The sequence below is a fragment of the Camelus dromedarius genome, chromosome 4 (genome assembly GCF_036321535.1).
Source record: "Camelus dromedarius isolate mCamDro1 chromosome 4, mCamDro1.pat, whole genome shotgun sequence".
In the NCBI taxonomy this organism is placed as follows: domain Eukaryota; kingdom Metazoa; phylum Chordata; class Mammalia; order Artiodactyla; family Camelidae; genus Camelus; species Camelus dromedarius.
In genome coordinates, this window is record NC_087439.1 from 15,499,185 (window position 1) to 15,524,453 (window position 25,269).

A 25,269-nucleotide genomic window follows, 5' to 3' on the forward strand; every position below is an offset into this window, starting at 1 on the left:
TTTTTTTTTTTTTTTTTTTAGGTATAGTCAGTTTACAATGTTGTGTCAATTTCTGGTGGAGACCATTTTTTAAATGAGCATCAATTTGGCATCTGGCATGATACAGAGTCCTAAAAGGATACTAAACAAGTACATTTAGATTCAATATTTCCTAGTTTAGCAAATATCTGCCTTAGTTAGAGAATCACTTGTCTATAACATGATTTCCTTGAGGGCAGGTCCCATGTCTTACATAGTACCCCAATAATCCTACCACACTGGTAGACATCAAGTAGATGCTCAATAATTTCTGACTTACTAAAAGTGTGTCTCTCTTACTGAAAAGCTCTTAGGTTCTCCTCACATACAAATCAGAAGTCCAAACTCCTTGGACTAGTTTCCACAACATGCTGCACCCTCCCCAGAACTCACTTGATCTGTCTTAATTTCCATTACTTCTCTCCATGTATGCCGTGTTCTGCCAAATGTTTTATAAGTGGCCTCTGGACACATTTTTTTCCCTCTTGCTCATGTAGGGGACCAGAATGTGCCACCCCAGATTACATCACTTCGGCATAAGGATTATTTTGGGCTGGAGGCAAATGAGAATCAATACATGCAGAAAGAAGCCTTTCTGACTAAAAGCAAAAACTTCTGAAAAATAAGGACTGCCATAAATCCCCTCTCCTTGGCAAGTCTTATGGCCATGAAGAAGACAGAAAGCCAAGACGGACCTGCACAACCAACCTTGTCCCATTAGCTGCTCCCACACACACCTTCCCACAGTTTGCTTCACTTGAAAGTCTGAAACTCTTACCCTTTGTCACATCTCTATAAATTTTTGTTGTTTTGTTAAGATGCTATATATTAGCCCAAGTTCTAACCACCCATTTGAGTTACTCTTCATTTGCCCTGTGTTAAAAATTGTTTTTCCCTTGTTAATCTGTCTTTTCTTTTGTCAGTCTAATTTTACAGGGCCCCAGCCAGAGAACCAAGGAGGGTAAAAGGAAAAACGAATTTTTCCTGCCCTACACTCATATTCATTTACTCTCTTAGAAAAAAAAAACTTTTCTCTACCCTACTCCCATCAAAATCCTACCCATCATTAAAATGAAGCTCAGATCCACCTGTTTTCTAAAGCCTTCTTTACACTTACCTGAAAAGACCATGCCTGCAAAACTCTGGTCCATGCCCTCAGGAGCATGGCAGTGAGTGGTCATCAGTCAAACACTGTCTTGGAATGCCTATTCTATGGATGCTTGGAACTTTTTTTCAGATCTCTGTTGATATTTTGCTCCTCCAACCTGCCTGTAAACCCTTTAAAATATAGGACTTGATTGTATGCAGTAAGCCCTTAGAACCTTAGGTATCTCAGAACTACTCAAGGTGATGACTTCCATTATAGCATATGATTTACACTGTAAAATGCAGTAATTCAAATTCAGTCTTTTATGTACCATAATAAAAAATGTGAATCTCAATCCAGTAAACCAGGTGTTATACTGATGCAAATCAAATCAAATATTTACTGAGCTATCTGTCCAGCATTTTTGTAGGTACTACAGAGAATATGATGATAACGTACAAGCTACAAGAGTAGACTGTTGGTCAGGACTTGATCAATAACTGCCAGCTTCCTGAGTTTTTGCCCTGTTTCCAACTTAGGACCAACCAGAGAAAGGCAGATCTGTGCCTCTCACCAACCACATAGGTTGCATTGCTTCTGTTTAGCCTTCCTCCAGCATCCCCACGCCAATAACTAGGGCATACCTGAAGACTTTTCTGCTTTCTACTATAAAGCTTTACCCTTCCCTGTCTGTCTTTGTGCTTCTGCCAAATGCAAGTGCTGGGGGCTGACTGCCTTGTTATAGCAAGGTCAAAGTAAGTATCTTTTGCTTATTCTCATTTGAGTGTTATTTCCACACTTGGAATTCACAGAATTACTATACGTGGTTTCAACCATTAACTAGAGGCTCCAAAGACTCATGACGCAGTCGTTTGTAATTTTACTAAGGCTTCAATTTGAAATGTAATCTTTGACACTGGTGTACAGGAGAGTTAGTTAACTAGTGACTGCCCTGTACACATACAACCTTGCTTTTATATTCGTATTGTGACATATGTACTTACTGAGGAAATTGTAGTCTCTGTATTTTGGGAGATTTTTTTTGAAGGTTGGACTTAATAACTGATGAATCTTAAGGGTCTACTATTTCGAGATTTCAAAAGGACTATGAAGAGTAAAAAAGAAACGACTGAAAATGAAAGATCAATCTTTAAAGTCTGTGACACCATGGTAACACTGGTACCAACAGAAATGAAGATATGAGAAAAAATAGGCTTAAAAAGGTCAAGAGATAGCAGGATGTTTAAGTTCATTCAACAAACACTGACTGCCAGCTCTTATTAGGCACTATTCTAGGTTCTGAGGCTACAAAGGAGGACAATATAGGCAAAAGTCCTTACTCTTATGGAATTTTTGAAAATGTAGACAGTTGGGATTTGGTAGGGAGGGGAAGGTAAAGATACAGGTTGTTAAGAGTTAATCACTTAGAGTAAGAGTTAAAGTTATATCAGAAAACCGTTTTCTAAGACTTTGAAGTTACTAAAGACTTGGCCTTGGGCAAGATATATGGAGACTAGACTTATTTACAAAACAGAAACAGACTCATAGACATAGAAAACAAACTTATGGTTGCGGAGGTGTGTGTGTGCAGTGGGGTGGAGGAAGTGGGGAAGGGACAAGTTGGGAGTTTGAAATTTGCAGATACTAACTACTATATATAAAATAGACAAACAAGTTTCTACTGTATAGCACAGGAACTATATTCAGTATCTTGTAGTAACCCATAATGAAAAATATGAAAACAAATAAATGTATGCATATGTATGACTGAATTATTATGCTGCACACCAAACATTGACACAACATTGTAAACTGACTATACTTCAATTAAAAAAACTTATGAATAAAAAAAAAGATATATGGAGACTAGAGAAATGTCTGAGGTCAGGATAGAGCTACAGCACAGAAACCACAACAGGGTCTGTTGACTCAGAGTAGTCCAGAGGAATTTCCCTTAGAGTGTGCTGGGAAAAAATGTTAATGGAAGATTAACCTAGAGTTAGAGGCACTGTCCTTTAGCAGATGCTCTGGAAAAAAGTGGTAATAATGGTAACATATTAACATACCTTTACAAAATAATGACATTTGCATTATTTAATTAAGAAACAGATAAGGGTATCAGCATATTTATAGATTGAGAATTGAGGCACTGTAGAAAGAATCCTCAAGATTACACAGCAAATTGTGGTCAGATTAAGTATTAGAACCTAAATTTCCTGACTCAGATCCTGGGAGGTATTCATAATTCTATTATTTTTTTTTTGGTCTATGTGTCATAAATATAGCATAAAAATCCTTAAGCTTATTATCAGTCTGACACCCTCAAGAGAGTTAATGAATGAAAGAAAATAATAAAGCAGGTACTGGGATAATCTGATTAATGTCTGCTACCAAATTTCCCCAAGTAGTAATTTTAAGCAAATGGCTAAGACTTGTCTATTCTGTATGATAGGTTCTGAAAAATTCATTAGAGGAGCTTGATGCTAATGGTTTATTAGAAATTGACTAGATGAATACCAAAAATGTCCATTGGTACTGTTTTACCAGTCATTTGAAAAAAATTCAACATATTCAATTTCAGGAAAACAAGAGATGCTTTACAAAGTAAGAAATGAACTACATTGTGACTACAGAATTTTTTAAATTTAATTTCTTCGCGCCATCCCATAAAGATGTTACAAATGCGCTGGTGGTAGAAGTCTCCAGATAAGTTACAGAACCTTTTAGTCTTGTTTTCGTTTTCTAAATACATATCAGGACCCTGGCCAAGACTTTTTTTCTTATGGGATATTCAAAACATGATTAAGAAAAAACCTGTACAGTTTAATAATTATTCACATTTGTGGAGTTCTACATGCCACGAATAAACTAAACCCTTCACACTTGTATACTCATCTAATCCTGGCATATATACAAAAAACAGATGAGGCAGATACTATCATTATGTCCACTTTTCAGATAAGGAAACTGAGGGCGGCTAAGTAGCTTGCCCTAGGGGCAAAGCTAATTCCAAGAGCTGGGATCTAGTTTATATACAAAAGTTTCCAGAAGGCATAAGTTCGCCCAGGCCACTTTGCTTTTAGAGCCTCTTCTCCAGAAAGGAATATCGACTTTCCTGGCCGAACGCGGTAAGAAACGGAGTTGCTAGCTCTTGTTCTAGTGCGGGGCCATCTGGAGGCTCCGCCACCTCCCTCGTCCTTCGCTCCGCCCCAGCCACCCACGCCCGCGTCCCTCTTCTCCTTGCACCGCGCCCTGCTTCCCTTCTTCCTATCTCCACTCCTTTCCGCCACCGCAGCCGTGTCTCCTGGGTCCCAGCCCAGCGTCTAGCAAAGGCCGCGCACAGCCCCGCCGAGCCACCCTAGAGGGGAGCCCTCCCGCGGTCGCCGTCGCGTCGTCGTGACGTAACCCGCGCGCCGCCGTGTCGGGCCGGGGGCGGGGCCGCGGGGCAGGCGGGCTGGCTGGCCGGCCGGGGGCGGGGCCGGGGGCGGGGCCGGGGCCAGGGTCCAGCTCCGGGCCTCCGCGGCCATCGCTGCCTGCGCGGTTCTTTACCCTCCCGCTCCCCGCCCTCCCGGGCCGAGTGGACCCGGGCGGCGTCCGCAGCCTTTTCCCGAGGGGCACCACGGCTTCAGGGGCTGGGCCTCCAGCACAGCGCAATGGCAGGCGCCGCGACAGCTCTGTGAGTCCGAGGCCGCGGCCGTGGCCCCGGGCGGCGGCGGATCCGGGCCGGGTCCGCTCATGGTGCCGCCACGACACCATCGCGGGGCAGGAAGGCCAGGTGGGTAGGCAGGGCAGGGCCGCGCAGTCGCCGGGAGCCAGAGCCGGGACCGAGGGCCCGCGAACAGCCCCACCTCCAGCCCTTGGTAGCAACCTCCGTGCTTTGACCCAAACGGTAACAGTGTCTGGGGGCGGAGTGAGGGGAGGCTGACAGGGAGCCCCGTCCTGAACCTGGCAATTGAGAGAGCTGCTTGTGCGCCGCCGCTTCGGGGCTTTAATCTCTTTCACCCGGGAAGCGTCCTTCGCTTAATTTTTTTTTTCCTCCTCCGAAAAAGGAAGATTCCTTTTAACAGCTGTTTCCTCACCCACCTCGTGAATGACTGTTTCCGTCTAAAATAAGTAGACATAGTGACAGAGGTGGGTGGGGAAGCGTGGAGAGCCTTTCTCTTTACCACGTGAGATGTTTGGCAACGAGTCCCCAAGACTCACAACAAATCACTTCCTCAAATCACCCAACTCCACTGGAGATCAGGGACAGAAAAGACACTAGGAAACAGGCGCGTGTCTAGACCCTGTCCCCGGGGTGGATTCCTCTGGAGAGAGGCAAGAGAGGCGAATGGAATTCTGTATTTATGAAACTCGGTGGAGCTATTTTTCAGTAGTTAACTATTCTTAAGTGTGCCGATTGTTTAGTATTGCTTTTTCCTTTTCTGTACCGTATTCTTGTCAGAGTATGATTGGAATTGTAGAGTGGATAACATGAAAGTCTAGAGGAGAGTGTCAGTTATATTTAACACATTTTGATGTTCTTTCATATGCGTTCGTTTTGAAGGTGAACAGCGAAAAAGATCTTATGAATCTTATTTTGAGTGGTTACTGTTTTCCTAAGCATCATTTTGTGGTGGTTTTTAGGTGCGCTGAGTTCTTCACCTCCGTTTAGACTCAGTTCTGCCAAGTTTTCAGGCAGTGCCCTTGAAGATATAAGAAAGGCCTGTAAAACAAGGTAAATTCCCTACCTTTTATTTACGGTATGACTTTCAAACTGAACATTAGCTTAACAAATGTCGGATATTTCTGTAATGCAAATTTTCTCATTTTCATATAGTAATTAAAAAAAAAAACCCTCTCTAATGTGATCCGTGTTTTCTAAAAACAGACTGCAAATGGTGTGTGTATTTATCATGAACCGAATGAATTCCCAGAGCAGTGGTTTCACTCAGCGCAGGCGAATGGCTCTTGGGGTGGTTATTCTCCTACTTGTTGATGTGATATGGGTCGCATCCTCAGAACTTACTTCGGTATGTAATTCTCGTTTGGGAATGATGTTGTATTATAGAAATAGTATTGTTAAGCTATAGTATCTCTAGTCATTATTATCTCATGCTTACTTAAAGCCGTATTTGGAATATTGTTGAATTATTTATGTTTTCTTTGTTAGTGAAAAAGTATCAATTCAGGTTGAATGAAACTGAAAGGCTACTCTTTTTGTTGGTTCATGTAGTTTTCTTGTATCTTTTAGGGAGGTTATTTAGAAAGTGAGATATATGCACATTTTCTTAATATTTGGGGGTGTTTCTGTTTTTCTTTTTTCTAAATTAACTTCTTTCTCTATAAATACTATTTTCTAGTGGAAACCAAGATGCAAAATCATTTGTCACCATTATGTAGAAATTAAGAATGCTTTTGGACAGATAAGTGAAAGTGATCCAAGTTTTCACGTACAGGTCACTATTGTACACATACATGGGTGTATGTACATTTATATGTTTATGGATTCAAACATTATTGTGAAGTACACATATCTAGTTAAATTTTATTTTGTCTTTTTTGATGACCTTTTGATAGTAATGTTGTATTTTGAGTTCCCAAGCTAGTTTTTCTTTTTACATGCATAGTTAACTTTATTCTGTTTGGTTAATGATCCATATAAAAATTTATTTTCAGAAATTACTGCATTTTAACTTAACATGTTGCTATCTTAAGGCTAGTATACAAAAGGAAACTAGCATTTATAAAATGAACTTAAGTGTCAAAAGAGGCTGTTTGATACTGCTGGTCATCTCACATGGTAGCTAAGTAAATAGTTGACATTGACATTGTATCCAATGAATAAATAAATTTTTAGCCTTTTTGGAATTAGGCTCTGGAATACAATAGACCATTTATTTTTCACTCTTCTATGATCTTTTTTTTTTAGATTAACATTCTGTAGTTTAACCACAAAGAAGTCTCTTTAATATTGACAGGGAAATAAGCCTATCTTTAAAACTTTAAATAAATATTTTAGTTTTTATTTATCACGTAGTAAAATTTAGGACAAAAGAGCACCTGACTTAATTATGATTTAACAGTGCATATCTAAGCAAAGTAAAAATAACAACAACAACAAACTTTTCCCTATTTTTGAAAAAAGTGAAATCTGTTAGTAAGAGGGTATTTTATAATTTTGTTATCCAAGAGTACATGTAATGTGTCTAATTCCTCAGCCAAATGTGCTTATCAAATTTCTGAGATACACTGTGTATTTGAGAATTAAAAATCGGTCTTTTTGTTGCGGAAATTTTTGAGCACACACAAAGTAGAGAGAATGGTATAATGGATCTTCATGTACCCGACACTTGCCCTTTAACAGTTAACAGATTATGCCAATCTTATCAACCCCTCTCCAAACATTATTTAAGTGTTTTAAAGCAAATTCTAGCCACTTGTCTTTTCACTTAAATTCTTTCATATTCATCTCAAACTGAAAAGGACTTTTCATTTTTTAAAATATAATCACCATGCCATTAACATATCTCACAAAATTAATTCTAATTCCTTAAAATCCTTTGATACTCAGTCCACATTCAAATTTCCCTGGTTGTGTCAAAGACATCTTTTTAGGTTAGGAGCTAAAATAAAGATTACACTATATATTTATGAGAACTTTTAAGTGACTTTTAGTCCTTAACTATATTCCCTCCACCCCCTTTTTTTAAAATTATGCCATTGATTTGTTGGAGAAATTGAATCATTTTTCCTGTAGAATATATCATACTGTATTAGTCTGTCTGGGCTTCTATACCAAGATTATCATAGACTGGGTGGTTGTAACAACAAACATTTCTCACAGTTCTGGAGGCTGGAAAGTTCAAGATCAAGGCACCGGCAGATGTGTCTGGTGTGAACCCCTTCCTGGCTCTTAGATGGCAGTCTTCTCACTGTGTCCTCACAAGGCAGGAGAGCTCTCTGGGGTCTCTTTTATAAGGCACTAATGTTATTCATGATCCACCCTCGTGACCTTCCACCTTCATGCCATCCCACAGGCATCACTTCCTCATACCATCATGTTGAGGGTTAGGATTTTAAAATATGAACTAAAAAAAAAATTTTTCAGGTCTTTTTTTGGGGGGTGGGTAATTAGATTTATTTGTTTATTTAATGGGAGTACTGGGGATTGAACCCAGGGTCTCATGCATGCCAAGCATACAGTCTACCACTGAGCTATACCCTCCCCACCTTAACATAAATTTTGAGGAGACACATTCAGTCCATAATGCACACATTCTGTATAAATAGGCTAATTGCTTTCTTGAGGTGTCATTTAACTTGTTTCTTTCTTCTCTCTTATTTCCTTTAAAATGGTAGATGTGGAGTCTTGATCTGATTCAGGTTCAGTTTAGGAAAAAATGCCTTGGTGGTATTGGGTACTTCCTTTGACATCACAGCATGAGGCACATAACGGCTGCACATCTTATTTTGGGTGATGCCAATTTGAGCACTGTAAGTTCCTCATCAGTCTTTAGGTAGTAGTTGAGTATCCATATGATTATTGCCCAGATAAGAGTATTTCATTAGGGGTTGTAAAATGGTGATTTTTCTAAGGGTCATTCCTTCTGCATTTATTAGTTGGAATTCTTTAAGGAGAACTTTTCCCAACTACTGTTTGGGTGTCCTGAAACATGGTTCATATAGGAAAGGTTGAATAAATCTTGATTTTTTTCCTTTATTAATTTCAGAGTATGTTGCCTAGCAACTTCCAAAGTAGCCATTGAGCACTTTTTGAGTGTCATTGCACATTTATGGATTTTTGTATGTTTGATGTGATTCAAACAACTGTAGTTATTATCCCTCTGGATGCTTAAACTGTTCTACCTTTGGCCAGTAGGAATCCCTTTAAATAGGCCCTGGTGTCTTTTCAATATGACCCCATTATTCTTTAGCATCTTATTTGCTTTCTGGCACAAGATATCCCAGTCTCATCTTGTGTATTTCCTGCCCCATACTTGGGTTTGACCATTTCTTCAAGGACCCGTGTTTTTTTGAGTGCAAAATGGTATACAGATCACTATCTGGATTCTAGAGCTGCTCATTCCTTCTGGGTTATAATTTTTGCTAGGCCTTTTCAGTGCACATAACTAGGATTTATTTGTTTGTTTATAGGAAACAAAACATTCTGAGTTCATTCTGATATTTCCAATTTAAACACAATTACAGGTTTTTATATAACTTCCTAATAACATTAAACTTGTTGGAATTTTCTTCATACTCTGTTCTGTTTCATTGCCTTTCTTTTTGCTCTTTCCTTTGAGCTATTATTCAGCCCTTCAGACACAGATCAAGAATAGCTTCTTTTAGGAAACTTCTGTTACTTTCAAAATGGTCTGTCTCCCTGTGGTACTCCCATGGTACCCTGTATCCCCATCATGGTATTAACACATTATTCTGCATACTCTTCAAATGTATATTTATTTCTCAGGAAAGTCTGTCATATTTTTCCCTAGCCCCTAGTATAAATACTGTTGCATAGTAGGTTTTCAGTGAATGTTGAACAAAACTTTTTGCAAGTTGTTCCTGCTTTGTTTGGAGCTATCCTTTGTATGCAAGGCAAATACAATAGAAATGAATTCAAAATATTTTTATAATCCCTTTGATCTTTTTCTTCTAAATGAACTTTTAGAGTTAAAAATCATGTAAATGGCCTTACTTTAGTGGAAATGACTAATGAGGTTTAAAATAGTCTGATAGCTTATGTAACTTTTTCCTCTACAGTATGTTTTTACTCAGTACAACAAACCATTCTTCAGCACCTTTGCAAAAACATCTATGTTTGTTCTGTACCTTTTGGGCTTTATTATTTGGAAGCCATGGAGACAACAGTGTACAAGAGGATTTCGAGGAAAGCATGCTGCTTTTGTAAGTTTAAAATTTTAAATGTGTGTTGGAGAGGGGGTAAATTTTGTCACGGTTTGAAGATGTAATAGTTTCTTGAAGGACAGTCAGATATTAATTAAGTTCAGTTAAATGAGTGAAAATAGCATAATATAAGAAAAACCTTTTTTTAATGTAAGAAAATAGCATAATGTAAGAAAAACCTTTTTGTCCAAACTTTAAAATTTATTCTTTCGATCAACTTGACATCAGAATACCTTGTGAGAAATCAAAAGTACATAACCACTTTCTTTCCCTTACCTCTTGACATCCTCTGAGTCGTTAAAAATGACTGAACTAGCCCAAATCAATTAACGTGGAGAAGATGATGGAAGGTGAGGGATAAGAATCTCTATAGTCTTTGGTTATTTATAGACTGGATCACCTAATTAGTTATAAAGGTGATTGTAGAAGCAAAATAATTTTTATATGTTTTATATATTTAAATGAAAGTGCCATATTTCAGGGCATGTTTCAGATGTTTGGCTAATCAAATTATAATCTTTCATTAATGTGACATAACATGCTTATTTATAAGTTTTGAAAGAAATGGCAGTTTATATAGTGATGTATCTTCCTTGCAAAAACAGAAACTGAATTTTTGAGGATGACGAATATAAAGCTGTTTCTTATATTTTGTATATATATATTTTTTATTGAGATACAATTAGTTTACAATGTTGTATCAATTTCTGTTTCTTATATTAATGCTTTTCTATTTCTTTTTTTTATTCTCTCTCCCTCTTTTTAAAATTGTGATAAAATACACATAACATCAAATTTACCACTTAACCATTTTTTTCTTTTCCCCTATTTTTAATTGTAGTAAAATATATATAGCATAAAATTACCATTTTAACCATTTTTTAATGTATAGTTCAGGGACATTAAGTGCACGCACTTTGCCATGGAGCCATCACCACTGTCCATCTCCACAAGTTTGTCATCATCCCAGACAGAAATTCCGTGCCCATTAAACAATAGCTTCCATCCCTTCTTCTTCCGAGTCCCTGGTAACCACTCTTAATTTCTGTCTCTATTAATCCTTTTCTTTTATGGGTACTGCTGTTTGTGGGGTAAAATAATATCATTTCTTATCTTAGCTAATTCTTGAGAAATTCTTGAGAAATGTACTCATTAGATTTTTTTCAGTAATTTTTTTTTGAGGTAAAGACTAGAAATGTATATTCATGTCCACAAAAATTTACCAAAATTATGAGTGTATATATTTTTTACTATATAAAATTAATACATATGCATTGTAGAAACACATATTCATTGTAGTATTACATGTAGGAATATGTTATATGTGTAATTAATACATGCGCATTGTTGAAAATTTAGAAAATACAGAGGAACAAAATAAAGAAAATAAATTCTACCATTCAAGGAATAACCACTGACAGTATTTTGGCATATATACAGCCATTCTTTTACATGTGTATTTTTGTTTTACTTTTTACAAAAGTGAAATTGTACCGTTATGTTCCATGTTATAACTTACTTTTTGTGCTTAATAGTATATCACAAACAACTTTCTATGTGACTTAGTATTACTGGAACATTTTTCTTTTGATTGAAGTAGAGTCAGTTTACAATGTGTGAAAATATGGAACGCTACATGAATTTGTGTGTTAGCAGTGTGTGAGATTGAACTTTGAGCAAAACCCTGATATTTGCCAGTTTGGTGAGGGGACAGTGGTATTTTGTTTAATCTGCATGTTTTTGGTTACTCTTTCATATATTTGTTGTACAGTAGAATTCTCTTATGGGTTGTTTGTATCTAGTCTATTTTTCTACATTGACTCTTTCTTCCTGATTTATGAGGGTTCTTTAAGAGCATGGGCTGTGGTGTTTGAATCTTGTTCATCAGTTGCTGATTGTATGATCTTGAGCAAGTTATTTAACCTTTTCAGACTTTAAGCAGGGATAAATGGTAGGGTAGCTGTAGTTATTAAAAAAAAAAAAAGCATGCCTTATACAGCACTAGCACAGTGGTTCTCAAAGTGTGGTCCAGTTTCTGAAAACATTTAGAGGGCTCTTGATATTAATGTTATTATCATGATAATACTAAGACGTTATTTGTCTTTTTCACTAACCCACCCATCCTCTCTCTACTGATCTGAAATGTTATAATAGTACTGTGAAAAGGGCATAAGTTTTGCAGTTAACTGAATTGGGTTTTAATCCTGACTGGGTTACTTAGATGAAATCTCTCAGCCTCAGTTTCTTTATCAACAAAATGATGATGATAATACCTACCTTGGATAGCTAAGTACTGGCATTAGCTACTATTATCATTATTATTAATGATTATACCCTTTTAGATCTACTCCGCATTTCTGGTTCTATTCCTTTGAGCTGTGACTCACACTAGTTCTACTTTATAACATGAGTTTAATTGGATTTTATGTCCCATTATTGGTAGTTTGCAGATGCTGAAGGTTACTTTGCTGCTTGCACAACAGATACAACCATGAATAGTTCTTTGGTAAGTATTTCTTTTCTCCTCAGGAAGAGTGCGGGCGGAGTTGACTGTGGCGGGAAGGACTGAAATAGCTTTGATAGCACCACAGCTATATTAAGATATAGACATATCTTAATGTTCGGTGCCCTCCATGAGGGTTGTAATTTGGTACTTTGTTTCCTTAGAGATACCTGGGGCCTAGAAGTAAGCAATTCAGCCACCTCTGGGGAGAGAAAGGAAGAGGAAATAAGTTAAAGATTAAAAATAGTAAAGGAAATCCTTTGTCCTTTGTCACTTTACCAACTCTGTCACTTTATGTTCATTATTGTATTATTATTGCTTAGAAACAAATACATTTGCTTGACTCTGAGACTCTATAAGCGGATTGTTCATTCGTTTGCTGGATACATTTTTAAGAGCGCTTGATATGTGCTAAGCACTTGTTCTAGGCTCTTGAAATATGGCTTGCATTGCAGTGTGTGAGAGTGTGTGTCTGGGGAAGGGGAGAAGACAAATAATAAGCAAACATATGAAGGAATTAACCATAGTCAACTTAAGCATTTATCTTCTTGTTGGAGAGATCGTATTTAAAAATCTGTTCTTTTTAGACCATCACTAAGGCATTTCTTTAAAATGTGTTGTCCAAATGTGACATTCCATCTGAGAAAAAATTTTAAGTTAGTTTAAAATTGAATACCAATTTAGGAAGTGCTAGCTTGGTGGCCTTATTGACAGTACAGTTTTTTTGTCTGTCCAGCTTTTAGAACTACAGGTGCAAGCAAGGTAGGTTACCAGGTGCTGTGAAGAATTTATAAAGAGGGAAATTTATGGAGAAAATGTCATTTCTTTTCTCTGATATCTTAAACCTCAGCAAGACAAATATCAGTTGTCTTGAGTGTAGAGACAGAGTTGAGAAGGAAGCCTGTTCTTCTAACTACTGTGTCTGAATATCATCCACTTCAATCTAGCCAACACTTAGCTCTTACAGTTGCTGTTTATATTGGTTTCTGTTTTTGCTACATTCCAGAGTGAACCTCTGTATGTTCCTGTGAAATTTCATGACCTTCCAAGTGAAAAGTCTGAGAACACAAACATTGATACTGAAAAAAGTAAGCAAAATTTAAATTTCATAACTTAGAAATGGGTGGACATTTTAGCTTCATTCAAGCCATTTCAAAACTTAGTCATCCTGTGGGTTGACTGGGATCACCTGGCAGTTCTTCTGTTCCATGTGGCATTGGCTCAGCCAGTAGTCCTCTGGAAGTCTGACCAGAAGTTTTTATTAATTCGATGGAAATAACTTCCAAATACCTGATATCACTATGGTTTCATTATGTATATATATTTAAATGAACAATATCCTCTTCAGCCAGGCCATTAAAGACGTTGATAGCAAATTACAGGAATTCTGCTGGTTCTGTGAATATGGTAAAGAATGCCAGCTTCAGCAGAAGGCACAGTATTTATCCATAATATTCTCTCGCAAGGAATGGGCATAGAAGAATGTTCCACATGCTTGACCGGAAAAATAATTCTTATAAATTGGGTATCTATGAGGAAAAATTCAAATAAAGTTTTACTATAAATCCTAAAATAATTATTATACTATAATCCTGAACCAGGCAGTTGTGTTTGTACATAATTGCAGAAACTTTCTTTGAATATCAGTCTCATTTTAAAACCTTTAAAAATTTTTATAAGTGAAACATTTTTCCTGTTAAAACTTTTGAAAGAACAGAGCTGTCCCATGTAGTAATGTAACTGTTTTTTTTTTTTTTGACTGTTCAAGTGTAATCATAGATGGATCAAATAATACGCATTTATCAGTAAATTAAAATGTATAACTTGTTGGATGAAGGGGGAACTGCTTAATGATTTTGTACTATGCTTTTTCTTTTAAGCTCCCAAGAAGTCTCGTGTCAGGTTCAGTAACATCATGGAGATTCGACAGCTTCCATCAAGCCATGCGTTGGAAGCTAAGTTGTCTCGCATGTCCTATCCTACTGTGAAGGAGCAAGAATCCTTACTCAAAACTGTGGGGAAACTTACTGCAACTCAAGTAGCAAAAATTAGCTTTTTTTTTTGCTTTGTGGTAAGTCTTCTCTTTATTATATGTTTGGAATTTGAATTTTAAGACAGTATACATATCAGCAATATACTATTTAAGTATAAGACTATTAGGTTGCTTAATCTTGACTTTAAACTTTGTTGTCTGCCATCACTCGGGAATTAAAGTTAGTAAATACTAGTCATACCTGAAAGAATTTAGTAAATACTGTAGCACTATGACTACTCATATATATATATATGTGTGTGTTTTTTTTTTTAGAAATTGGCATTGCCTCATGATCAGAATAACGAACTGTTATTTTACACTATAATATATACAAGCACTAGTAATATCCAGATAAGAGTTTACAGTATGTATTTATTTCTTCAAATAAGTGTTTTTGCAGTTTTATATTAAATATATATTTTCATATAAATGTGGTCAAATATTTTAACAAGTACTCATAGTAAACATTTTTTCAGAATTTCATGTAATATTGTTTATAGCTTTTCAGTTATTTTAATATAAAAACAAAAAATATGCTTAAAGTTTCATATGGAATATTCATATAGCAAATAAAATATTATTTTGGGCTAAGCTGGGGTTAGGTAACGTGTCTGAGTTATTGAAAACTCTGATTTACAATTTAAAAAATGAATTTCAGTGTTTCTAGATGTACCCATGCTCTTCATGCTAGATGAATGAACGCCTCTCCACATGTTCCATTGTGGGATCCGAATGTGTGTGGAAGCCGTATTTTAAAATTTTCTAGTAGTCACATTAAGAAAAAGAGAGAAACAAGTTAGTGTTATACTATATTTTTATTTAACCCACTATATGTAAAGTACTTCAACATATTATCAGTATAAAAATTATTGCTGAGATAGTTTACATTCTTTTTTTGTACTAAAATCTTCTAAACATTTCAATTTATTTGTATATTTATTTTTTATTTTTTTATAGAAGTATAGTCAGTCACAATGTGTCAGTTTCTGGTGTTCAGCACAAAAACATTTCAATTACTATTTCATTTCAATCTCTTTTTCTATTTCATTTTCAGTTTTCATTTCAATTTCAATTTCTAAACATTTCAATTCAGGCTAGCCACATTTCAGTTGCTTAGTAGTTACATGTGACTAGTGGCTAATGTATTGGACAGTGCAGGTTAAAAGGAAATAATGTATTGTATTTATTAGTCCTCCTTTAATTCTTTTGTCTCTTTAGGGCTTATGGTGTTTTAATTTTTTTGGTAAAATATAATTTAGGTCATAGAGGCTTTACAAACAATACCTTTTATGATAATTTTAAAATGGATTACCAGTCATGAAATGATGAAGTATTATATAAATTATTTGTGATAGCTTAATTGTTGGAACATGATTATTCTCAACTCTGGGATAATGAAAGGAAACATCGTAAAGATACTTTTTATTGGAGGGTAATTGAGATGGATTTTCATTTGTGGTAAGAATCCCATGGGTTTGAGAGCCAGAGACTGGATTTTAAGGGGAGCTGGAAAATGGGAACGTTTTTCTGGAAAGAGCTCACTAGTGATGCGTTCTCATGCTCTTTGATTGCTGGCCATCTGAGTGATCTATTTTCATTTCTTTATCTTGCATGATCAGAGACCAGTGAGACTGTTTCAAAAATGAGCACAGTATTTATGTTCAAGTGATAAGGCAAGAGGGTCAAGAAAGCTAATTATTACCTGATAAGCATTATCTAATTTTGCAGAAAAATCTCCAAAAGGTAATTAAGGGCAGAGTCTTCTGCTTTTTTTCCCTAGCACTTCAACTACAAGCAGACTGTGGCGCCTGTTGCCATATATATTGATACTGCCCATCTTGCCAATTGCTAAACTCATTTTCTTATTTAGATATTCAAGTGAAATTAGGAAGTCTGAGGACTACAGACAGAATCAGAATCACTTTGCCGTAGTTTCACTCTGGCTTTAGCTTTGAGTACAGCGTGACTGAATGGAGACTTCTAGACTCTCAGCTGTCTGCTGCCTTCTAGCAGTGCTCGAAGATCTTGTGCCTGTACTGCTTCTTTGAGATATAAATGCTGATAATTGTACTGCTTACTTAACTATAGGTTCTGAGGGAGATCAAGAGATATTCCTCTCTTAATGGAAACAAATCATTCTTCAGTGAAATATGATTATCTAGCCAATCTGCTTTAGTAACAGAGTTGGCAAAAACAGTTAGACAGGCATTTAATTTGCTTTGACCCAGCAATCTGCTGCTTAGTATATATACTGCATTAATGACACTCATGTACATATGCCCCAGGGGGCGTATAATAGAATGATCTTGGTAGCATTGTTTGAAATAGTCAAAAAGTGTCCCTCAACAGAAAAGTGGATGAGTTGTGGTAGTACCCATTAGAATATCTGATAGCAGTGAAAATAAATGAACTTTGGATGTACACACACACACACACACACACACACCCCACACACACTTCCTCAAAAGAGGTCATTTCTTATTCTCTAAATCATGGTAGGCACAGGGTAGGGAATATAAGAATATCCTAGCTTAGATGAGCAAAAGGGAAGAAAGAAGAAAAAAAATCCTCATAACTGGAAGACTTCCTTTATTATATCCAAAGTTATGAGAACTCTTTGTGTTATGTCTCCAAACAGAATCAGAGAAACATCCAGTTTTCTTGCACATTTTAAAATTTCCAAAGTGAACTGGGCCTTCTGTCTGTCAGTCTGGCTAGTTCCATCTGTCCTCTTAAGCATCACCTTTGTCAGTTGATTTCTTGTCATGCTATATTCATCTGTACATATATTTTAATGTTTGAGAATTTCCCCCGACTTAAATTTGATTTAGATAAACTTAATAGAGTGCTATCAGTGCTTGGATAAAGCAGATTTCAAAGTTGATTTGATATTAAATTAACCCTCATTTTAATAAAAACCTAAACAGTGCTCATTTTTAACCAACTATTATTAATTTCATAAGGGAAATTGGATAACGGTGATCTTAGGTCTGATATAAATGTTTGTCCTCTTTTTGGGCCGTGATTTTTCAATCCAAAGCAGATTTTAAAACTTATTATGATAACAGTGTTTAGGGGGAAAAGAAAAGGAGGGGACTATAAATTATAATGACAGATACAAACATGTCATTCATTAAATTTCACTTTATTTTCTGTTTCTTTAGTGGTTTTTGGCAAACTTGTCATATCAAGAAGCACTTTCAGACACACAGGTTGCTATAGTCAATATTTTGTCCTCAACTTCTGGTAAGAAATTTGTCTTCAAAATCTGTATTATAAATCGAGATCTATTTCTGATTTATATGTATACATATGCATGCATTTTTAGCTTCTTATATATCATTTCATTCTTTCTAATGTATATTCATGTATTACAATTACTACTTGATCTTTACAGCTTTACCTGCTATTTGTATTCCTTCCAGTACTTTTCAGTTTTTTTTATGCAACAATATATTAAAGTTTATAGGCTCACTCTTTGTATTGTAGCTGTCTTTCCTTTCGCACGTTCTTTATATAGATCTTTTCCTCAATCCTTTGGCTAAATGTAATTGCCAATGTAATTATTTCAGAACTATAATTTGCCCTATGTAAGGTGTTTTATTTTTAAAATTGAATCACCTTCCAAATCTGGAAGATAAAAGAAGTAGTTTTGAAGCTGTAAAAATAACTTTAGCACACATGCTTCATTATGATGAAGTCATAGTTACTCTGAGTGCTCAGTTTAACTTTCTTACTAGTTTTAAAATAAATAGGACTATATGTGATCTGTATGGTTGAAATAAACATGGTTTCGTTTAAAGGCTGTGTTTGTGTATGATCTTCGAACATTTCAGCCTTAGTATCTGCAGTCTTATTCTTAGTAATTTAAAAATGACAAAAATGAGTTTAAAAGTTAGGTATGTGATTTACTTATTTAAATAATCAAGTTGGTAGTAAATAATTTTGACAGTCTTTAAGCTAATGTATATTTTTTTTTTTTATCCTTTTCTCTCCATAGGACTTTTTACCTTAATCCTTGCTGCATTGTTTCCAAGTAACAGTGGAGATAGGTTTACTCTTTCTAAACTACTAGCTGTAATTTTAAGGTAAGAATATAGTGTAATAGCTAGTTTACTCTGCTTAAAAATGTGATGTTTAAAACATTTTTGGTAGTGATAGAGGATACGTTATAATATACTGTATTGGCAAAGAAAGATGAGGGTAAAAGAAGGTTTTAAATGGACATCATGCTACTCAGCCCTGCATCACATCCTTGGCTAGTTTTTGAATCCTTCCTGCGAGGGTAATTGGAGGGAGGACCCCAAAGCAGCTTTGGTTCCCATTCAGGGGACTGTGGACTTACTAAGTGTTGTACTGATGTTCACATTTAACTGCATGTGACACTTTAATCTTCATAACCTCCCAAGTTTCTGTTTCCTTTTCCTAAAACAAGTTCCCTCTTTTGTTTAGGTTTTAGTTTTTCTTTCTCCCACTTCTAGAAATTTAACATGCAGTCTTTTCTGATTGTCTCAGCCTCAGTCTTACGGTTATTTTCTGTACAAGTCATCTGGCACTTTTGTATTACTGTATTTATAATACCATATGTAAGTATTATCAATTATATTGAAATCCTTTATTTTTATTTAACTTTGTGTATGTTTTTCTTGTCTTTCCTACGAGAGTGTAAACCCTTGAAGGCCAAAAAGCCTTGTTTATACTTCTTTGTGTCACCAAAGGTCTAGCATAGGGGTTCATTCACAGTCAGTACTCAAAAAGGATGTGTTGGTTTAATGAAGCTGTTGTTTTTGTGAGAGAAAATCAGAAATCAGAAAAGGTAGCAGAATGATTTATGGGAAAGATTAGTGTTTCTGAGCCAGCAGAACTGGGTTTGAATCAGAGCCCTGCTCTTTGCCCTTGGGTACTTCCCTTGAACTCTCTGAGAGGATTTCCTGGATGACAGAATGATAATAGTATAATCCACTTTGCAGTCTCATTCTGAAGTTTGGAGGGATGTATATAAAAAGTCAGTGTCATAGAGCCTGACCCTTGGCTGTCACATAGGTGCTAGTCCTTATTATTCTGTTTTTCTTTTTAGATGTAAGGGTAAATTGACCATGGTAGTTTCTCTGGACAATCTGTTTGAACCAACTAATTTACCATTTGGGCTTTATAGGAATTTATTCTTTTGCATGATTGGCCCATGTTTTAGCCAAATATATTTTTACATTAAGGAAATACAGTATATTTTTCTTAGGGAAATAATGAGGCTTATCCAACTTTGTTCAAAATTCATGCCTATTTCTAACTTTTCTTTGCATTGTCTTAGTAAAAGTAGAAGATGCATAGACATAGAAAGACAGTGAAGACAGGAACCACATCTCTTGTTCATCGCTTAACCCAGAGTTTAGCTCAATAAGCAACAATAATGAAGGAATGATCTCTGATTTCTCTACATCTTTAATTCAGTCTGATATTTATCCATTAAAGTAATGAGATTAACTTAATTATTTAAATATTTAAGGATAGTTTTACTGTTAATTTCTATTTTACCAATAAGTAAGAGTTAGTGCCATTGTTAGGTTTATATGGATTTTATATATATATATATATTTCCAAAAAAGATTGGAAGAGGGATGTCAAGTTGGTTAATTTTTTCCTGACTGAAAGGCAGAAGATAGCATAGCACATAAGAACACTGGACTCTGGAAGTAGACTGCCTGCGTTTCAATCCCAGTTGTGTGATTTTAGTCAAAGTACTTCATTTCTTTGTGCATTAGTTTTCGCATGTGTAAAATGGGAATGGTAATAATAATAATAATAATACCTTTCTTTTAAGGTAATATTGGGCATTTTATGTGGATTAAACGAGTTAATAGAACACTTACACTATATTGATAATATTATAGGATATTATTAATCAAATCATTAATTCTTTGATAGTTTTACCCAGAGTTGAGATTAGTCTTCATTATTTGTAAATAATTTTTGTCTTTAAGATTAGTCTCTTTAAGAAATTTATTATTTTGCTCATCAGTAATGACTGATTGTTCTCCTAGCATCGGAGGTGTTGTGCTGGTAAACCTGTCAGGGTCTGAAAAATCTGCTGGAAGAGACACAATTGGTAAGTATCTGACTCCGCATTTTTTCTGTGAGAGTGTCCAAGAAAGTTCTGTGCACATCATCTCGTGTGTGCATGTACACGCACAGGCAGGCATTCACACACACACACACACACACACACACACACACACAGGCACTGACAAGGCCTTTCTAAAAAAACTTCTCCTTTGGAAATAAGGTAAAAAAATTAAAAAATAGTTCACGGAACTCTCAGATAGCCTTCACCCGGATTCCCTTTAACCATTTACTATGTACATAACTACAGTACAGGTTTAAAGATCAGGAGTTAACGTTGATTCATTGATAAATATTTTTTATTTAGTCTGTAGATCCTCTTCAACTTTCTCCAGCTTTTTCCACTAATGTTCTTTTTCTGGTATAAGATCAATTGTTCATTTTGTTGTCATGTCTCCATAGTTTTCTTTAAACTAGAACTGTCCCGCATTTTTGTTTTTAATCTTTCATAACTTTAATATTTTTGGAGGATACTGTCCACTTATTTTGTAGAAAGTCCTTCAATTTGAGTTTGTCTGATATTTCCTCATGGTTGATTTGAGCTTGTACATTTTTGGTAAGAATTCCATGGAAGTGATATTGCGTCCTCATAAGTACCTCATATCAGAAGGCACATGAAGTTGATTTGTTCCCTTATGTGTGATGTTAATTTTAAAGTGGTCTCTGTCAAGTTGCTCCAGAGTGGTTACTAATTTTTCCCTTTATAAGTAATAGGCATCTTGTAAGAGATACTGAGACTGTACAAATATCCTGTCCATCATGCTTGTACTTGCTAATTTTGTCATTCACTTTTTCTTTTAAATTTTTTACATTGATTGATTGATTGAAGTACATCAATTACAGTGTGTCAGTTTCTGATGTACAGCACAGTGTCCCAGTCATGCATATACATACAGATATTTGTATTCACATATTTTTTCATTAAAGGTTACTACAAGGTATTGAATATAGTTCCCCGTGCTATACAGAAGAAATTTTTTTTAATCTATTTTTATATATAATGGCTAACATTTATAAATCTCAAAATCCCATATTTATCCCTTCCCACCCCCTTTCCCTGGTAACCATTAAATTGTTAACTATGTCTGGGAGTCTGTTTCTTTTTTGTAGTTGAGTTCGTAGTGCCCCCCCCCCTTTTTTTTAAGATTCTACATATGAGTGCTATATGGTATTTTTCTTTCTCTTTCTGGCTTACTTCAGTTAGAATGACGATTTCTAAGTCCATCCATGTTGCTGCAGATGGCATTTTTAAATTCCTTTTTATGTCATTTACTTTTGATTCTTACCTGAAACAGTTACTACTGTGGTAAACAGTTTTTGATCCATTGTTTAGATTTACAAAAGAAAGGTAATCATAATCCAGCTTAGTTGATTTCCCTCTGAATACTTTATTTAGATATTTAAAGTTTCTTGAGTAGAACAATGCTTTCTAAACTATTCCTATTTACTGCCCAGAGAGCTGTATCGTGAACTGTCTCACTTCTTTCTCACCCAGAGCAGCTTTGTACGTGTAGAACAATAAATGTTTGTCATGTGGGTGAGATTTTGTTGACTGGCTTTCCCTTTGCTTTAAAAAAAAAAAGTTTAATAGTAATAATAATAGTAATAATAAATAGTTTTAATGAGACATTGGACTTTTGGATAATTGATTAATGTATTGAATATGGTCACTTGGCAGATAGCACCTTATATAGCTGTTTTTAAAGGCTTACTTAATTAACTGTTTTTGAGAACAAGTTAATGTATTAAAGAGGATCAATATTTATTATGCATGTACTGTGAGCCCTACATTTATATTAGATATTTTAGAACATTAAAAAGTATAAATTATGTGTTTGCATTTGTCAAGGGGTTCTTCGTTTTAATCAGTTATGCAGTTGACAAAATGAAGCCCCTAGAGAATAAAATAATACCATATTTGACTATAGTAAGTATTAAATTGTCTAAAATAGAAGACAAGGAGGATGGAAATTCAGTGGAGTTGAAAGAGGATACTTGGTGGCAGAGGTGGGACTTTAACAGGGACTTGAACATGGCAGTGGGGAGAATATAGACAACAGCTCGGAGAGGGAAGAAGCGATGTTAAGGTGGCTGTGTCAAAATTGTGTATGTAGGGGAAGGCATTTCAAAATTCAGTACCAAATTGTTAACTTTGTATGAGCTTTGGTACTACAACGTGTAGGGATTGATTAGATCATTGAGGTGAATGTTTTTGCATTAATTTGTTTATACTTTAAAATCCTTCCTGTATTCCTAGAGGATATGGATTAGGTGGGCTATACTTTATCTTTTCATATCTGAATATTCATTTCTTGAAATAGGATCTGACTGTCACATTTTAAATAAACGTGTGTTGAATGAGTTAATGAACAAATGCTTTAAATTATATTGATTTTTACACAGGTTCCATTTGGTCTCTTGTTGGAGCTATGCTCTATGCTGTCTATATTGTTATGATTAAGAGAAAAGTAGACAGAGAAGATAAGTTGGATATTCCAATGTTTTTTGGTAAGAATATATTTAACTTGTAAGGCTCTTTACTGTGATTGATTAACTTAGGGTTTCATTTTTGCTTTTTTGAGGGAATAGGGAATAAGTCTCCCTCCCCACTCCCCCAATATGATTTTTTTTAACATTTTTAAAATTGAGGTATAGTTGATTTATAATATTGTATTAGTTTCTGCTGTACAGCATAGTGATTCAGTTATAAAATCATTAGATTTTAAAGATTATGTAAAATCCAATCTCAGTGTTTTTCTTTTACCTTGTTCTGCACAGTTGTGCACCTGTGAGGAAAGACTCATTCCCTCAGTATGGAGTAAAGAAAGAAACTCCTTCTAACACCTTTTTCGAATTAATGTCTTCAGCCCATGAATCGGGTATCTTCTTCATTGATATGACAGGTTGTGCTGTTAGAAGCGTGTGAGAATATACCTGTTGTACTATACATTTTGCCATTTTTGAATTGTTAGAAGCATAGGATTGAAGCATTATACATACCAAAATGGTATGTGTAATGCTGTTCCAGTCTGTGTACTTATTTTTATTGAAAATTTTAGGTGACTTAAAGTTTTCCCCTTGCACTTTATCTTTAAAATTCAGACTCTTTTATAACATAGATGTTCAAAATATCCAGTTACATTTTCTGGCATCAATTCTTAATTTTGGTGAATACATGATAGGATTTATGAATTCTCCTTTACCTGAAATCAGCTCAGTAAGAACTTGTGATATCTAAGATTGCAAAAGAAGAGCATATTATCTTCCATAAGATACCTGAATATCAATAGATAAAGAAGCCTGGTGATGAGAATTCAAAGTACAGCCTACAGGGAAACAGAAGACCTGGACTCTAGCTGTTACAACTTCATTATCTCATACTCAACTTGAAAACGAGAAGGTTGGACTAGATTAGTAAGTTCCAAACTGATTTACGGAGGATCCTGGGAAGACTGGAAGGAGGTGGATTTGCACGTTTAAGTCTGGTTCTCAGACTCCTTTGCTGCTTCTGCTGGAGCAGTTCAGCTTTGTTGTTGTTTTGCTTTGCATTATAATTTAATTTGTAGAAAAGATTTTTCTTGTTATAATTTAATTTGTAGAGGAGATTTTTCTACTAAAAATAGTTTGGATATCTGCACCTAAAGATTAACAAAAATAAAACCTTTGAAAAGCCACCAGATGGGGTGATCACTTAAGTTCCTTTCAAGTACAGAATTCAACAAATATACCTTAAATATGGAAATAATTTTAATGATGTCTTTTTTTAGAGTCCTAGAAAAAAATTCCATCTGGAATGGAATGAAATACTAATATTTTTTCAGTATTCTTTTTTAAGATTGGCAACCTTCAGGAAAAATTGCTTATTTTTATTGGAAAGGAGTGCACATAGACACATAGCTTGATTGATCTTCATATGTGACATGATATGTAAAGCAATATGGATTTGACCTGGGCTTTAGAATAGACAGGCTTGGGATGTGGAGGGGTCTGTGGGCAGGGGGAGTGAGCCGGGCAGAGCAGGAATAGTGAGTAGATCCGTGTGATTGTGCTGGAGCGTTGACCTTAGGGAGGAATAGGAAGGTATGTGGGCTGCATTCTGGAGGGTCTGGAGAACAGGTGAAATGATTTGGACTTTTTATCTCTAGATCCAAAGGTTGTTAATTTGTGTGGGATCTCATAGACTTGATAGTTCAGGGAACAGAAAAGAGATTTGGTTCTTGATAATGCCAAATTTTGGTGTTTTAATTAGAACAACTTTTTAATGTTATACGAGCCTTCTGTGTGTTGTTTTGTTTTTAAAAAATTTTTATCACCAGGCGTCTTAAGTTGGTTTTCCTAGAAGCAGGGTGTGAGACGGGGATTTGGTGTGGGAGATGCATTGAGGGGGTGCTCCCCAGGAAAGACTGGCAGGGGAGTAAGAGAAGCGGGATAGAGCAGGGGAGAGAATCATGTGATCTCAGCTACAGTTGGGGTTTGGTCCATTTTGTTGCAGGTGCCAGGGCGAGGAGCATAGCGGGAGCAGGAGCCGGTCATGTGTCTAGGCACTCCTCAGAGCTGTCCTGTCCTGGAGCCATTAGGATTTGAGGGCTGGCCCTGTGAATCCCCCATCTATCAGTTGTT

General features: G+C 35.8%; 1 protein-coding gene across 4 annotated transcripts in view; it reads left to right on the forward strand.

Annotated features, from left to right (window-relative positions):
• Positions 1 to 4,608: 4,608 nt before the first annotated feature.
• The window catches only part of SLC35F5 (solute carrier family 35 member F5), a 32,777-nt gene continuing 12,116 nt past the window's right edge, over positions 4,609 to 25,269 (forward strand). Inside the window, exons 1-11 of one of the 4 annotated variants that reach the window (XM_031451291.2) lie at positions 4,609 to 4,880; positions 5,732 to 5,822; positions 5,976 to 6,117; positions 9,851 to 9,994; positions 12,438 to 12,500; positions 13,504 to 13,585; positions 14,378 to 14,568; positions 17,697 to 17,778; positions 18,533 to 18,620; positions 20,571 to 20,635; positions 23,053 to 23,157. In XM_031451291.2, coding sequence (XP_031307151.1) covers positions 4,841 to 4,880; positions 5,732 to 5,822; positions 5,976 to 6,117; positions 9,851 to 9,994; positions 12,438 to 12,500; positions 13,504 to 13,585; positions 14,378 to 14,568; positions 17,697 to 17,778; positions 18,533 to 18,620; positions 20,571 to 20,635; positions 23,053 to 23,157 — 1,093 coding nt within the window. In that variant the 5' untranslated portion in view covers positions 4,609 to 4,840. Of the gene's footprint in view, positions 4,881 to 4,975; positions 4,995 to 5,205; positions 5,423 to 5,731; positions 5,823 to 5,975; positions 6,118 to 9,850; positions 9,995 to 12,437; positions 12,501 to 13,503; positions 13,586 to 14,377; positions 14,569 to 17,696; positions 17,779 to 18,532; positions 18,621 to 20,570; positions 20,636 to 23,052; positions 23,158 to 25,269 lie in introns of those variants that run through there. The other 3 variants (XM_031451290.2, XM_064484699.1, XM_031451289.2) reach the window with 3 other exon arrangements.